Source organism: Notolepis coatsorum (assembly GCF_963971535.1).
Source record: "Notolepis coatsorum genome assembly, chromosome: 7".
Lineage (NCBI taxonomy): Eukaryota > Metazoa > Chordata > Actinopteri > Aulopiformes > Paralepididae > Notolepis > Notolepis coatsorum.
Window position 1 is genome coordinate 27,776,894 of NC_140171.1, and position 12,317 is coordinate 27,789,210.

Below are 12,317 nucleotides of genomic sequence, written 5' to 3' on the forward strand. Positions count from 1 at the left end.
GACGCTGACGTATTGAAATTAACGAATGGTGAAATACAGGACAGGACAAGACAGTCACAAAAACCTGCTCAATAAACAACTTGAGGTAGAAAATTGATTGTCATATAAATGCTAAAAAAATAAGAAAATAAAAAAAACTTTCTGGGAATTTGCCCTACATACATCTATCATCACTCTTGACAGTGAGGCGTCAGACAGGTTGTGTAATAGTAATTTCTCCTTAGCTCACATCATCTCCATACTATACTGCAGCACCCATCCTTCCCGTATGGAAAATATGTATACAAAACTCACACGATTTCTATATGGTTTACCAAAAACCTGCAAGGGAAACATATGGCACTAAATCCACATACAGAGAACCAGTCATTATATAGCTGGGCAGCCAGTAATCAAACACATAATACTGGTATCATAACAAACATACATGGAATAATGTAATGAGATCTGACACTATGTTTCCTATACGTTTTCTATAGGCAGACAAAATGTGTCCCTTTTCTGTATGGGTTATATCACTGGAACTTCACGTGTTATAAGAAGACCCCTGACACAAACACAGGGGAACCGACTGTTATGAATGTATATTGAAAGCCAAACTTTGACAAGACGAGACAAGACAAGACAGTGTTTGGAGATCTTCTTACGTAGGTATGCTATAGCTGCCAAAGCATGTGGCAGCTATACGTGATACGAGAAAAAGCTTGGCTGATTACCAATACCTGTCAAGGGTTTAATACCCTTAGGAGGCAAATATATAGAGCAGATAGAGCAGGTCTCTGGAGCCATTACACTCCTCCTGAAGCAAACTCTCTCGTGTGGTGCTAAAAAGGTAAGGTATGAGAACCTAACATCTTAATGTTCTTTAGAGAAAACCTTGTGGGACACTTTTTGTTTTAATTGAGGTGATATGGTGGCTCTCGCTGCCTACCTACTGTATCTACAGTATGGTTAGTGGTGGCCATTAGGGGCCATGTGGTAGGGTATGTACATTAGCATCACATTGTCAATACCTGGAGCTCACATCGAAGTGTCATGGATCAGTTGAACTTGGCGATGAACTGGGCCATTATGTGCCATGTAATACTGTTCCATAGTGTAATTATTTATAGGCATGTTAGACTTTCTTTTGGCAATGGGATTGGGTTTCTTCATTGAGCTCTTATCCTTATCATTAGGGCACAAGTATCTTGTGTTTTATTATAAATGCTGTGTTAAACATTGATAATAGGGATGCCGGGCATATTCTAGCTATATCTAAAGAAATCTTGCAATTTTGTTTGACAGCTTCAAAATGAAATTCTTCTTGCTGGCCGCATGCGTCCTTGGGACTGCTCTCTGCGTCCAGGTAAGTAACGTCTCATACATACAGTATCTTGTGTTGACGAGGTCTCCTTTTCTTTCTAGACAGAAATCAAACTTTGGATGTATCACAGCTACTGGAATGTATAGAATTATTGAGTGCTATTTACAATTAATTATTGTAATTTCACAAACTTTCTGACATTGACATGTTTCATTGTGTTTCTTTTTGTTGTCTAATTGTAGCAGCAGATGTACATGGAGTTTGACTTCTATTATGCACCACCTCAGGTGAGAGACGCACAGCCAGGAGGTCATAACTCACATGCAACACGGTGCTACAGCAAGAGATGAAACGTCAAACATCATGATTCTCACAATATCCCTCAACCTCCACCTTTCTCAACTAAATGACTAAATGTCTAAGCCTAACATTAGGCCCTCTGTCAGGCCACTCACCACTGTTGCTATTGTACCTGTAATAATAATGATAATGATAATAATAATAATAATAATAATAATAATAATAATAATAATAATAATAATAATAATAATAATAATAATAATAATAATAATAATAATAATAATAATAATAATAATAATAATAATAATAATAATAATAATAATAAATGGGATTCATATAGTGCTTTTCTAGATCCTCACTGCTTCATACAGTAAAAAAAAAAAAGTAAGTAAAAAAGTAAGTAAAGAGGAATATACAATATATATACAATATACAATACAATATACAATCTAAAGTACAACCTGGGTGCGATCTAAGTACAGTGAGTAAAAATGAGTAAACAGTGAGGTACAATGCAGAAAATGAGGTACAAAACTTTAAGGTAAGGTGCAAATGCAAGTGTCTAAAGTGAGTGTTAAGGTGAGTGTTTGTTTAAAAGTGAGTGTGTGGATGTGTGTGCAATGAGTGTAGAGATGATGTGTTGTTACATAGAGTCATAGAATCAGTCCATAGAGTGGACTGGTTCCTATCCTTACGGTATACGGTATGGCCCGTAAACACGGAGTGACACTGTCCTTTATCTCTACAGGCAATTGCGGTCGCTCCTGTCGGGGTCAATCCAAGGAAACTGGACGTGGTAAGAGCTTTGAACTCTTAACATTAAACAGTTTATTGACCTATCTCGAACCCTGCCCACTTTTCTCGATCCTCCAATCACAACTGTTGCTTTCCACACAGGTAAAGGATCAAGAAAAGGGGCCAGGCTTTGAGACGGGTCAATTAAATAGTACACTGTTTATGGAAATCTGAAAAGGCAGACTGCTTGTTTCTATAGGACTGTAATGTTGAATGCCTTCTATTTTTGCAGATTCTCCCAGTTGATGCTCTGGGAGTGCCTATTGCAGGACATGTGAGTTGTAATAAGACTACAGTATTATGATAATACCTAAATAATGCAGCTTAAGAAAAGCTTTTGTCCACGGTGGGCTGCACTCACAGAATACAGTTTACACATTGTTATACCTGAAACGCATGAATAGCAGTGTATAGATTATAGATAACCTGTGTGTGTGTGTGTGTGTGTGTGTGTGTGTGTGTGTGTGTGTGTGTGTGTGTGTGTGTGTGTGTGTGTGTGTGTGTGTGTGTGTGTGTGTGTGTGTGTGTGTGTGTGTGTGTGTGTGTGTGTGTGTGTGTGAGTGTGTGTGTGCATGCTTGCTTGTGTGTGTGTGTGCTGCTTGTTTGTGTGTGCCCATGCTTGTGTGTGTGTGTGTGTGTGTGTGTGTGTGTTGTGTGCATGCTTGCGTTTTTGTGTGTGTGTGCGTGCGTGCGTGTATGTATGTGTGTGTATCATATGTGTGTGCTTGCTTGTGTGTGTGTGCGTGTGTGTCTTCATCAAAAGCCCCGTGGTTTCGTCAAGCATGAGATCCCCAAGCCAGTGGGCATCGGTAGCGTTGATGTGGTGAGTGACAACCTCTCTGTTTGTCTCACAGAAGTCACAACTTCCATGGTAATCATGAGGACACTGCTTATTAATCACATAATATGAACTCACTGGCCTGCATCTCCTCCTCCTGCAGTACTACCCCTTCGGTTTCGAGCCACCCGTACCCCCCACCACCGTTGCCCCAGTGACCGCTGCCCCTGCCACTGCTGCCCCCGCCAAAGCTGCCAAAGTAAGACTGAACTTTGATCTGCCGTGGTGGAAAAGTACAATTTCGAGCTACTTAAAATTACTTGACGTGAGTATTTTACATTTTAGGGACATTTCTACTGTACTTTTAATCGACTACATTTCAAAGGAAATATTGTGCTTTTTACTCCACTTCTTTTATCGGAAACCCATCAGTTACTAGTTACTTTGAAGAAAAAGATTTTGCGTAGAAAACATGGTAAAAATGTATGAAGATTATATACTTTAACATTTGAAGCCTGTCAACTTCAAGAGGAAGTGATCAGAGCAGCATAACTGGACCACATACCACTTTAACATAACCTGTAGAGGTCAATGGATCAAGGTTGTATTGCTCCCGAGCACTGGAATACACACACGTCACGTAAAGTAATGCTTACTTTTAAGTACACTGTAAACAAATTTAATATCACAGGAAATTCACTGTATTATTTTACAGATTACCTTTCTTTTTCTACTTTAAGTGTAAATACCATAAAAATACAGTAAATTACCTTTTATCAAAATATGAACCATTAAATAAAGGTTGTAATCTGTAAATGTATTTGATTTTACTGTCATTTGACAGTAAGTATTTGGAAAACCATTGATGCCAGACATTTACCGTTTTCTTGCAGCTTTTTTTCTTACAGTGTAGAATTTGAATGGATGACTTTTACTTTGACCAGAATACTCATTTATCTGGGTATTTCTACTTTTACTTAAGTAAAGGAACTGTGTACTTCTTCCACCACTGTTGATTTGCATTTGGTTCTGTCAGTGTTCCCGTCATAAATCAATAGATCCTGGTGTTTACTGTTGATAGGCGGAGAGTGTTTAGCGTTTACCATAATGTGTGCATTCATATTGTTTGAAAACTACTAGCAAATGATTGAGATGGATGAGAGGGAATGTGATCGTATTATAATGTTAGAAAGAAACAATGAGATCCTGGTCTCTTGGCCACGTACTGCATTTGAGCTGAAGTCAGGATAAGTCATTATTACCACCTGAAACACCAGAGGCTGTCCTCACTGCTTATTGTCTCGCTGGAAACCTGTGTCATTTCAGGCTTCCAAAAAGAGTGAGGAAGATGAGGAGGATGATTAAAAAGTGAGTCATGCAGTCAGATCTACACGCACACACACGCGCGCACGCACACACACACACACACACACACACACACACACACACACACACACACACACACACACACACACACACACACACACACACACACACACACACACACACACACACACACACACACACACACACACAAACCAAACCACTAAGTCATTCACAATGATTCAAAACGTAATTCATAATAATGTTCGATATTATATGATCATTTCAAAACGAATATCAACACCGCCACATAGTTATTCAGCTGGTTGAATAATCGTATTCATCTGAACACATTTATTGAACATTTTGTTATCGTAAGAACAGCATGGATCATACAGTAGCAATGTAAAAACTTAAAATATGGTAATAATACAGTGATCGTTTTGTTCTTCCATGCCAATTCAGATGACGACCACACCCTGAAGATCGACACCGGCCCCTTTTGTTGGATGATGTCCCATCAACGCTGCTTTTAGTCTCCCAGAGCAATGCATTCTAATGCCGATTCTTGTTTTGCAAGTAAAATGGTGCTATGCTGATCCCTTGTTTATGATGTTGTAGTAGCTATTGACCCATCCAGTTTGTTATCAATGAGCTTATTGGTAATAAACATCTTCCACTTTATTTACTGTGTTTCACTCTTATTATTAACTGAGATTGGATACTATTTAAATACGGTACTAATCTATAAATACTCTTACTTTTCTTTACTCAATACTGCACTCAAGTGCCATTTTGAGGTATCTATACCCTATTTGAATTCTCTAACTTAGAGACCTTTATCCTTTCACTCCATTATACAATATAATGCACTTATTATTCCACAAATGACTGTATATCTGAACTGTGCAGCCCTCAGGTGTTGCTTGCGTGCCATGGATGGAAATGATGCTCTTTCAAGTTTAGAGCCTGCAGACTTCAAGAGGAAGGTTTCAAAGCCAGCAGAACTGGAACACCAACCACTTTAACATAACCTTAAAGATACACACAGAGGACGGGGCACTGAAATACAAAAATGTTAAATAGAATGTGTACATCATTCCTACTTAAGTATAACTTTGAATGGGTCACTTAAAATAAAAAAATATTAAAAACAGAACCTTATTCTATGAGGGTATTTCTACTTTTAAGTAAAGGAGTTGTCTACTTCAGATTCAGATTCAGATTCAGATTCAGATTCAGATTCAGATTCAGATTACTTTATTCACCATATTGTACAGGTACAAATGGAACGTGATTCAACATTACAGTGCATGATTTTTTTTCACAGATAGGAATAAACATATATATATATAATAAATAAGTAAGTGTAAAACAGGACAGAACAGTGAGACAACAATAAAGTTGTGGTTGGGGACATGGATACAGTGCAGCACAGTTCAAGTCCAGAGGTCCAGCCCTAGAAGCTCGCCATAGAGGGGGGGGGAGCAGGGGGACACTTGACTCATTTACCAGGCGAGCTGCTGAGGGGAAGAAGCTGAGTCTATGGCGGGATTATAATGTCTTGTGCAGCCGTAGCCGCCTTCCGTGGGGGAGCATGATGAAGAGGCCGTGACCCGGGTGGGCGGGGTCAGCCATGATCTTCCTCGCCCTCCTCAAGGCCCTAGTGGAATGTAGGGACTTGAGGGAGGGAAGGGGGCAGCCGATCACCCTCTCCACTGATCGTATCACCCGCTGCAGCTTGGCCTTGTCCCTGACCGTGGCTGTAGGGAACCAGGTGATGATGGAGAGGGTGAGGATGGACTGGATGATGGCGGTGTAAAACTGGACCATCATAGTCCTCGGCAGCCTGAACTTCTTCCACCTTTATAATCTGCATGTCATAAGCTTTACTGTAATGTGACATGCTAAACACACAAGTGCAGACCAACAAGGTATCTGCATTTTCAGAATTCTGGACCCCTAGCCCTATTTCCTACTAATCAATTATGTCGTCGAAGGGTAGAGACCTTTCTCAGCCCAATCCGTACTGTGCTTCATACCTGATACCTACCCGTTCCTTCATTGGCTACAAAGCTAATGTAAAGTTAATGGGGCCACTGTAAAAAGCACTTGTCTCAAAAGCTACAAGAGTGACACGTTCAGCCGAACGCACAATTGGAGGGGGGCTCCCCACCCTCCAGAACATTTACAACAAGCGGTGCAGGGGCAAGGCTAAGAGAATCATTAAGGACTCCAGCCACCCGAACAACTGCCTCTTTGAACTGCTGCGGTCAGGCAAGCGATACCGGAGTCTCAAGGCGAGCACAGAAAGACTCAGAAGAAGCTTCTATCCCCAGGCCATCAGGCTGCTCAACGAACAATGAACACTACACAACAACCATCAAACGCACATAGCACACACATCCACATGCACACACTCACTTTAAACAAACACACTGTAGCACCCACTCCCCACACTTTATATTTATTGATAAAGGATTTGCACTACAACTCGTACACCTTACTGTAAATTGTACCTAAATTGTACCTCATCCCATTTCTGCTTTGCACTATATAGTATTGTATATTAGTACACTGCATAGTATATTGTATTTTATATGGTAACTCAGTTACGTCTATTCTGCATCGAACATTGTGACCTCATTTTCTACTTCTAATTTACATGCTATACTATGTTATTTGATACTTATCTTGTCTAGCACAGTCTCTGGAGCGTAACAGTAAGAAGCATTTTGTATAAAAGTATTCTGTACTTCTGTATGACAACTATTAAAGAAACTTGAGCTTGGCCCCATCTGCCCCAGCCAACGTGACCCCGGAGGAGAGCAGACCGCAAAGTGAACTCCAGATGCTATTTCCTCAGCTATCTTCAACTGTAGTAGAAGCCCAAGTCGAGGACAGTTGAAGAAACACTTGTGTGTCTGCAGTTCACTAAGGGTCTGCTCTCCTCTGGGTGACGCCGTCTGGCATCATCTGGCGGAATATGGTCCTGTTGTCTTTTGCTCACAACATAACTATGAGGTGAAATGCCTCAACAACAAACCTCACAAAACATGCACTGTGAAGAAGGTGTCAACGTTTAGTGTTGTGCCTAAATATAGCAGGAACTACCCTAGTCCAGCGTAGATCAACGGGATCTACGGGATCTTCCTTTATAACCACTGTATTCCATATTAATTTGATCAAAAGCTTTAGGGACATCATCCCATGAACTGTTCCTCTCTCCATACTGTACATGTCACTGCAGAATAGCCTTGCCTGAAGCCCAGTGGTGGAAAGTAACTAAATAGTTTTACTAAAGTACTGCACTTAAGTAAAATTTTGAGCTACTTGTACTTTATGTGAGTACTTTCTACTTTTACTCCACTACATTTCAAAGGGAATATTGTACTTTCTACTCCACTACATTTATCAGAACCCATCAGTTACTTTGAAGAAAAAGATTTTGTATTTAATAAGGATAATATATAAGTATTATATATTTTCACATTTGAAGCCTGTCAACTTCAAGAGGATGTAATCAGAGCAGCATAACTGGACCACGTACCACTTTAACCTATAGAGGTCAATGGATCGAGGTTTGAACGCTCCCAAGCACTGGGATACACAAATGTCATGTAGAATCTATTCTTTTACTTTAGAAGTACATTCAATAGCAAATATGTCTTTACTTTTTCTTTATCTGGGTATTTCTACTTTCACTTAGTGTACTTCTTCCACCACTGCTGAAGTAACGCCGATATATCTCCTGTGGCCAGGGCTGATGGGGGGGGGGGGGGGGGGGGGGGGGGGATGTCAATTTGGTTTCTCATGTATCCAAGCCAGGTGGGTTACATCGGCATGCATTGCACTGGTCAGCTTTGCTATTGTAATAGTAGTAGTAGTAGTAGTAGTAGTAGTAGTAGTAGTAGTGAGGTTGAGTGTGGGTATAGGATGGGTTACCGTGCAGGCAAATACAAAACATTTGTTTTACAAAGTTACAAAGAGGATAAGCAGAATATTCCTTGAGAATATGTGAAAATACTCACTGTAGTTCACCAATGGTGAATGTCCATGAACTAAGCATTGCTAACTAACCCCAGGGAAGGAGGAATGAGGTGGCACTGGGGTGGGCACCATCTCAACAGTATAATCAACTGCATGGGTAATCTGCTATTACATAGACAGTGAATACCACCACCGGTCATTTACTAAAGCTCAAGACTAGACACTCATACCCTCTCATTGGGTGACGTCACTCACGTTTGCCCTCATTGGCTGTGTGAAATGAACTGGCGCCCTATAAAATACCACAATATCTCTGGAGAAAATATGAAGGACCAGACAGTCATCTATCTCACCTAGATCATCTTCCTTAACTCCATTCTTGCTCCTTGTGTCAGAGAAGGTGAGATATTCAGGACCTCAAAAAAAGTGAATATGTCTGATGGGAGCTATGCACCCGGTTTTGTGGGATTTCCATTGCATTGAGTAAATGTTGTTGTGGTTGGGTTGTGCTGTTCTGTCCATAGGTCCTACAGTACATACAACTCTTTGAAAATGAAATTCGCCATCCTGTGCCTCTGCTTGGCCGGCACTGTGTCTGCCGCACCAGTAAGTTTGAGAAATAGACACTGACACTACTGTATGTCTTGTGGGAAACTGTCTCGCAGGAAGCCAACATTTTACCAAACATTTACTTAACCGTGTCTGACAATCTGTTTGAATATTTCTCACTCTGTGTGTAGCCCTTCTTCCATTACCTACCTCACTATGGCAACATGAGACCCAGTCAGGTGAGCAGGCGTAATGTCAGATGTTCAACCATGTTTGTCTACAGCCATTCCCATTCCTACACGTGCTAAACTGTTTCCCAGTGAGAGAGAACGTAGTTCAACCTCAGACAAGCCTATAGAGGTGACAAAGAGAACTTGCCTTGAATTCACTGTGTGTGTTTTGTATACTTCATGGACTTATTTCTCTCCAGATGACTGACCCCTTCCGCGGAGGCCCCCTGGCACAGGCTGGAATGGCCCCCATCAGCATGGAAATAGTATGTCAATAAACCCTTCTCCTCTTCATATGATTGTACGCTATCATCCACGGTATTCATACTATTCTCATGACGTGTCATGCCTACCAATATGGCCACAGCTCAATATGGCCACAGTTCACACTATTTCGATACAATGCTACGAGGATGGTGGTGACCAATAAATGCTATTACCGTCGGTCATGGTTTAACCCTTTCACTACCACACTACAAATGGTTAACACTTTCACTGCCACACTACAGAAGGTCAATAACCCTTTCACTACCACACTACAAAGGGTTAACACTTTCACTGCCACACTACAGAAGGTTAACCTTTCACTACCACACTACAGATGGTTAACCGTCTGTAACCGTCTGTAGTGTGGTAGTGAGAGGGTTAAATTGGATTATAACATGGTATTATCTATGAACCAAAGTGGCACCATGAAGATACACAACGTGTACCATGGCAGTACCATGGTACATATAATTACACAATAGCCGGCACCATGGTAAAACTGAAATGTTCACACATACCTTTATGCATAGCTATATCTCTCTTTTTATTTGTATTTCTTCTCCACACAGATCTTTCCACAGATGTTCCCCGGTGGTGGCACTAATCTGCCCATGCCTGGAGCGGTATGCACGCTGACATACAGAACAACCATGACGAAATGGAAATACAAAATACCTCTCCTAATTCCTCACGTTTCATTATGCCTAATTTTCCCCTTTCTTTCATCTCTCTCTCTCTCTGCAGTCCTTCCCCTCTCAAGCATTCATCAAGTATTCCATACCTAAGGCACCAGGAAGAAAGAGTGTGGAAATTGTGAGTGGGGAATTTCTCTCCCTCTCTCTCTTCTCTCTCTCTCTCTCTCTCTCTCTCTCTCTCTCTCTCTCTCTCTCTCTCTCTCTCTCTCTCTCTCTCTCTCTCTCTCTCTCTCTCTCTCTCTCTCTCTCTCTCTCTCTCTCTCTCTCTCTCTCCATAAAATTACAGGTATCATTTTAACTGAAAGGCCCGATCTCTTCAATTACTGCTGAGGGGAGAAGGATAAGCATTATCTAGCACCTGTGGAATCATGACTGTCATACTGGCTTCACACATGGACCAAATTATACAGTTGCAAAGGGTTATATCGTTGACTATACACTGTATGCAAGTACAAGTCCTTGCATACAGACATAGCCTACATCATATAGTTCGCCGCTTCTGCACACACCAACTGTTTCTGATTGACATTTCTGTTCTCCTTTTCTAGTACTACCCCTATGACTTCAGCCAGCAGAAGGTACGAGTTTCAACCTATGCCATGCAAAATAACCCATGATCCAACTATCTTTTTATTAGTCCTTTTCCATATGATGACTGAGATTTTTTTCACTCATTGTTATTTTTGTTTGTTTTTGGTTTGTTTCAGATGCCAAACATCCCTCAGGTGACACAGGTTCCAAACATAAAACAGCTGCTTTCTAAATCATCATATCATTGATCAATATTTCAGGGCTGAAAAATGTTTTATTCACTTGCTTCCCTGTTGTGTTCCCCCAGATGTTCCCCTCCTTCGACTACCCTCAGGCCGGGCCCCAGCAAATGCCCAATGTAATAAACACAAATGACCATTTCAACGCCTTTTCAAATGGTTCAAAGGAAACTCCCGCACTGTGTCCCAACTGTCTTTCTGTTTTGTTCTCTTCAGATTCCCAGCTATGACACCATGATGCTTCCTCAATCCCAAAATCCTCAGCAAACAGCCCAGCAGGACCAGCCCGCACAGCCTGCACAGCCTGCACAGCCCGCACAGGTAGTAGTTTAAGTTGCATCCTGTCCCTTGACTCATAACAATGACATGTACAACCACACTGTAATGCTACTGGTTAACTCTAACTAATGTATGCAAACTGAAGACTGTGTGGTCACTGATGATGTTTCTATTTTGTTCTACAGGTCGTCCCATCCCTAGTAAAGCCATAAGTAAGAAGAGGATTCCTGGCAAGGCTAGTCACTTGAGGCTGACATTTGGGCAACTGCAATGAAATACATCATGTTAAAGGATTTGCAAAATTCAGTTTTTCTTATTTATTTTTTGCAGGACGTGTGATTCAAAGATCATAGACAAAGATCAGGGGAAAAAAACCTCCTTATATTTATTTTACTATCGCAGTTACATACTGTATAGTAGACCGGTTTATGACTAGATCTGTGCAGCGTAACTGTCTGAAGAAGCCTGAAGATTTCCCTGCTTGCTGGCATAGGCCTCTTGATAGATATGTAGTCCTACCGTAGACCTTTTTGACACCTTTGTGCACTTCTCAATAGAAGAAACACAACACTGTATACCGTACACTGTACACTAGGCATAGCAGACATATCTGTCTATTTGTTCATGTTTGAATGCATAATATTGTGTTGCTTAAATGTCCTAATTTTTGTGAATTAAAATCAGCATTTTCAAGCACTCTTTTGTCATTTTGATCTGTTTTTATAAAGTGGAAGTTCACTGTGTTGGTTCAACGGCTTTGGTTACATTCATATTTGACTCAATAAGCAATGTGGCTTTGAGCTGGTTTAAAAACGATCTATGTGAAAGAACTCAGTGTGTTTCAGTAGAAGATTATACCTCAGCTGCTCTTACTGTAAACAAAGGTGTTCCACAAGGTTCTATTTTGGCCCCTGTCTTATTCTCCATATTTATAAATGAACTAGGAAATGGGATAATCCCAGCACGGTTTCATTTATACGCCGATGATAGTTGTTTACACAGTGGCTTCCTCTTTAACTCAGGCCATAGAGCTTC

The 12,317-nt window shown here is 40.8% G+C and overlaps 3 protein-coding genes across 4 annotated transcripts in view; all 3 read left to right on the forward strand.

The window, feature by feature from the left end:
* Positions 1-12,317, forward strand: part of cnga1a (cyclic nucleotide gated channel subunit alpha 1a) — a gene marked incomplete at both ends in the record, with an annotated part of 155,293 nt that overhangs the window by 109,209 nt on the left and 33,767 nt on the right. The gene's annotated exons all lie outside the window — the stretch shown is intronic.
* On the forward strand, positions 757-5,186 carry scpp7 (secretory calcium-binding phosphoprotein 7). Of its 2 annotated transcripts, none has more exons than XM_084319171.1 (9): positions 757-832; positions 1,288-1,348; positions 1,549-1,593; positions 2,355-2,402; positions 2,634-2,675; positions 3,165-3,224; positions 3,343-3,504; positions 4,506-4,547; positions 4,968-5,186. In XM_084319171.1, exons 2-8 carry the CDS (start codon positions 1,295-1,297, stop codon positions 4,542-4,544), a joined length of 450 nt encoding a protein of 149 aa, XP_084175297.1. In that variant the 5' UTR covers positions 757-832; positions 1,288-1,294; the 3' UTR covers positions 4,545-4,547; positions 4,968-5,186. The 2 variants fall into 2 exon arrangements, with proteins under 2 accessions (XP_084175297.1, XP_084175298.1); XM_084319172.1 differs by having other exon boundaries at positions 766-832; positions 3,343-3,438.
* On the forward strand, positions 8,812-11,978 carry scpp5 (secretory calcium-binding phosphoprotein 5). The gene is made up of 11 exons (XM_084319170.1): positions 8,812-8,892; positions 9,017-9,098; positions 9,233-9,280; positions 9,472-9,537; positions 10,108-10,161; positions 10,283-10,351; positions 10,782-10,811; positions 10,941-10,958; positions 11,072-11,122; positions 11,220-11,324; positions 11,468-11,978. Exons 2-11 carry the CDS (start codon positions 9,045-9,047, stop codon positions 11,492-11,494), a joined length of 522 nt encoding a protein of 173 aa, XP_084175296.1. The 5' UTR covers positions 8,812-8,892; positions 9,017-9,044; the 3' UTR covers positions 11,495-11,978.

Coding starts and splice junctions, on each gene's coding strand:
- scpp7 (XM_084319171.1), top strand. CDS start 1,295: ATGAAATTCTTCTTGCTGGCCGCATGCGTCCTTGGGACTGCTCTCTGC. Junction 2,676..3,164: donor GAGTGCCTATTGCAGGACAT/GTGAGTTGTAAT, acceptor CTTCATCAAAAG/CCCCGTGGTTTCGTCAAGCA. Junction 3,225..3,342: donor GCATCGGTAGCGTTGATGTG/GTGAGTGACAAC, acceptor CTCCTCCTGCAG/TACTACCCCTTCGGTTTCGA.
- scpp5 (XM_084319170.1), top strand. CDS start 9,045: ATGAAATTCGCCATCCTGTGCCTCTGCTTGGCCGGCACTGTGTCTGCC. Junction 9,099..9,232: donor GCACTGTGTCTGCCGCACCA/GTAAGTTTGAGA, acceptor CTCTGTGTGTAG/CCCTTCTTCCATTACCTACC. Junction 10,352..10,781: donor GAAGAAAGAGTGTGGAAATT/GTGAGTGGGGAA, acceptor CTCCTTTTCTAG/TACTACCCCTATGACTTCAG.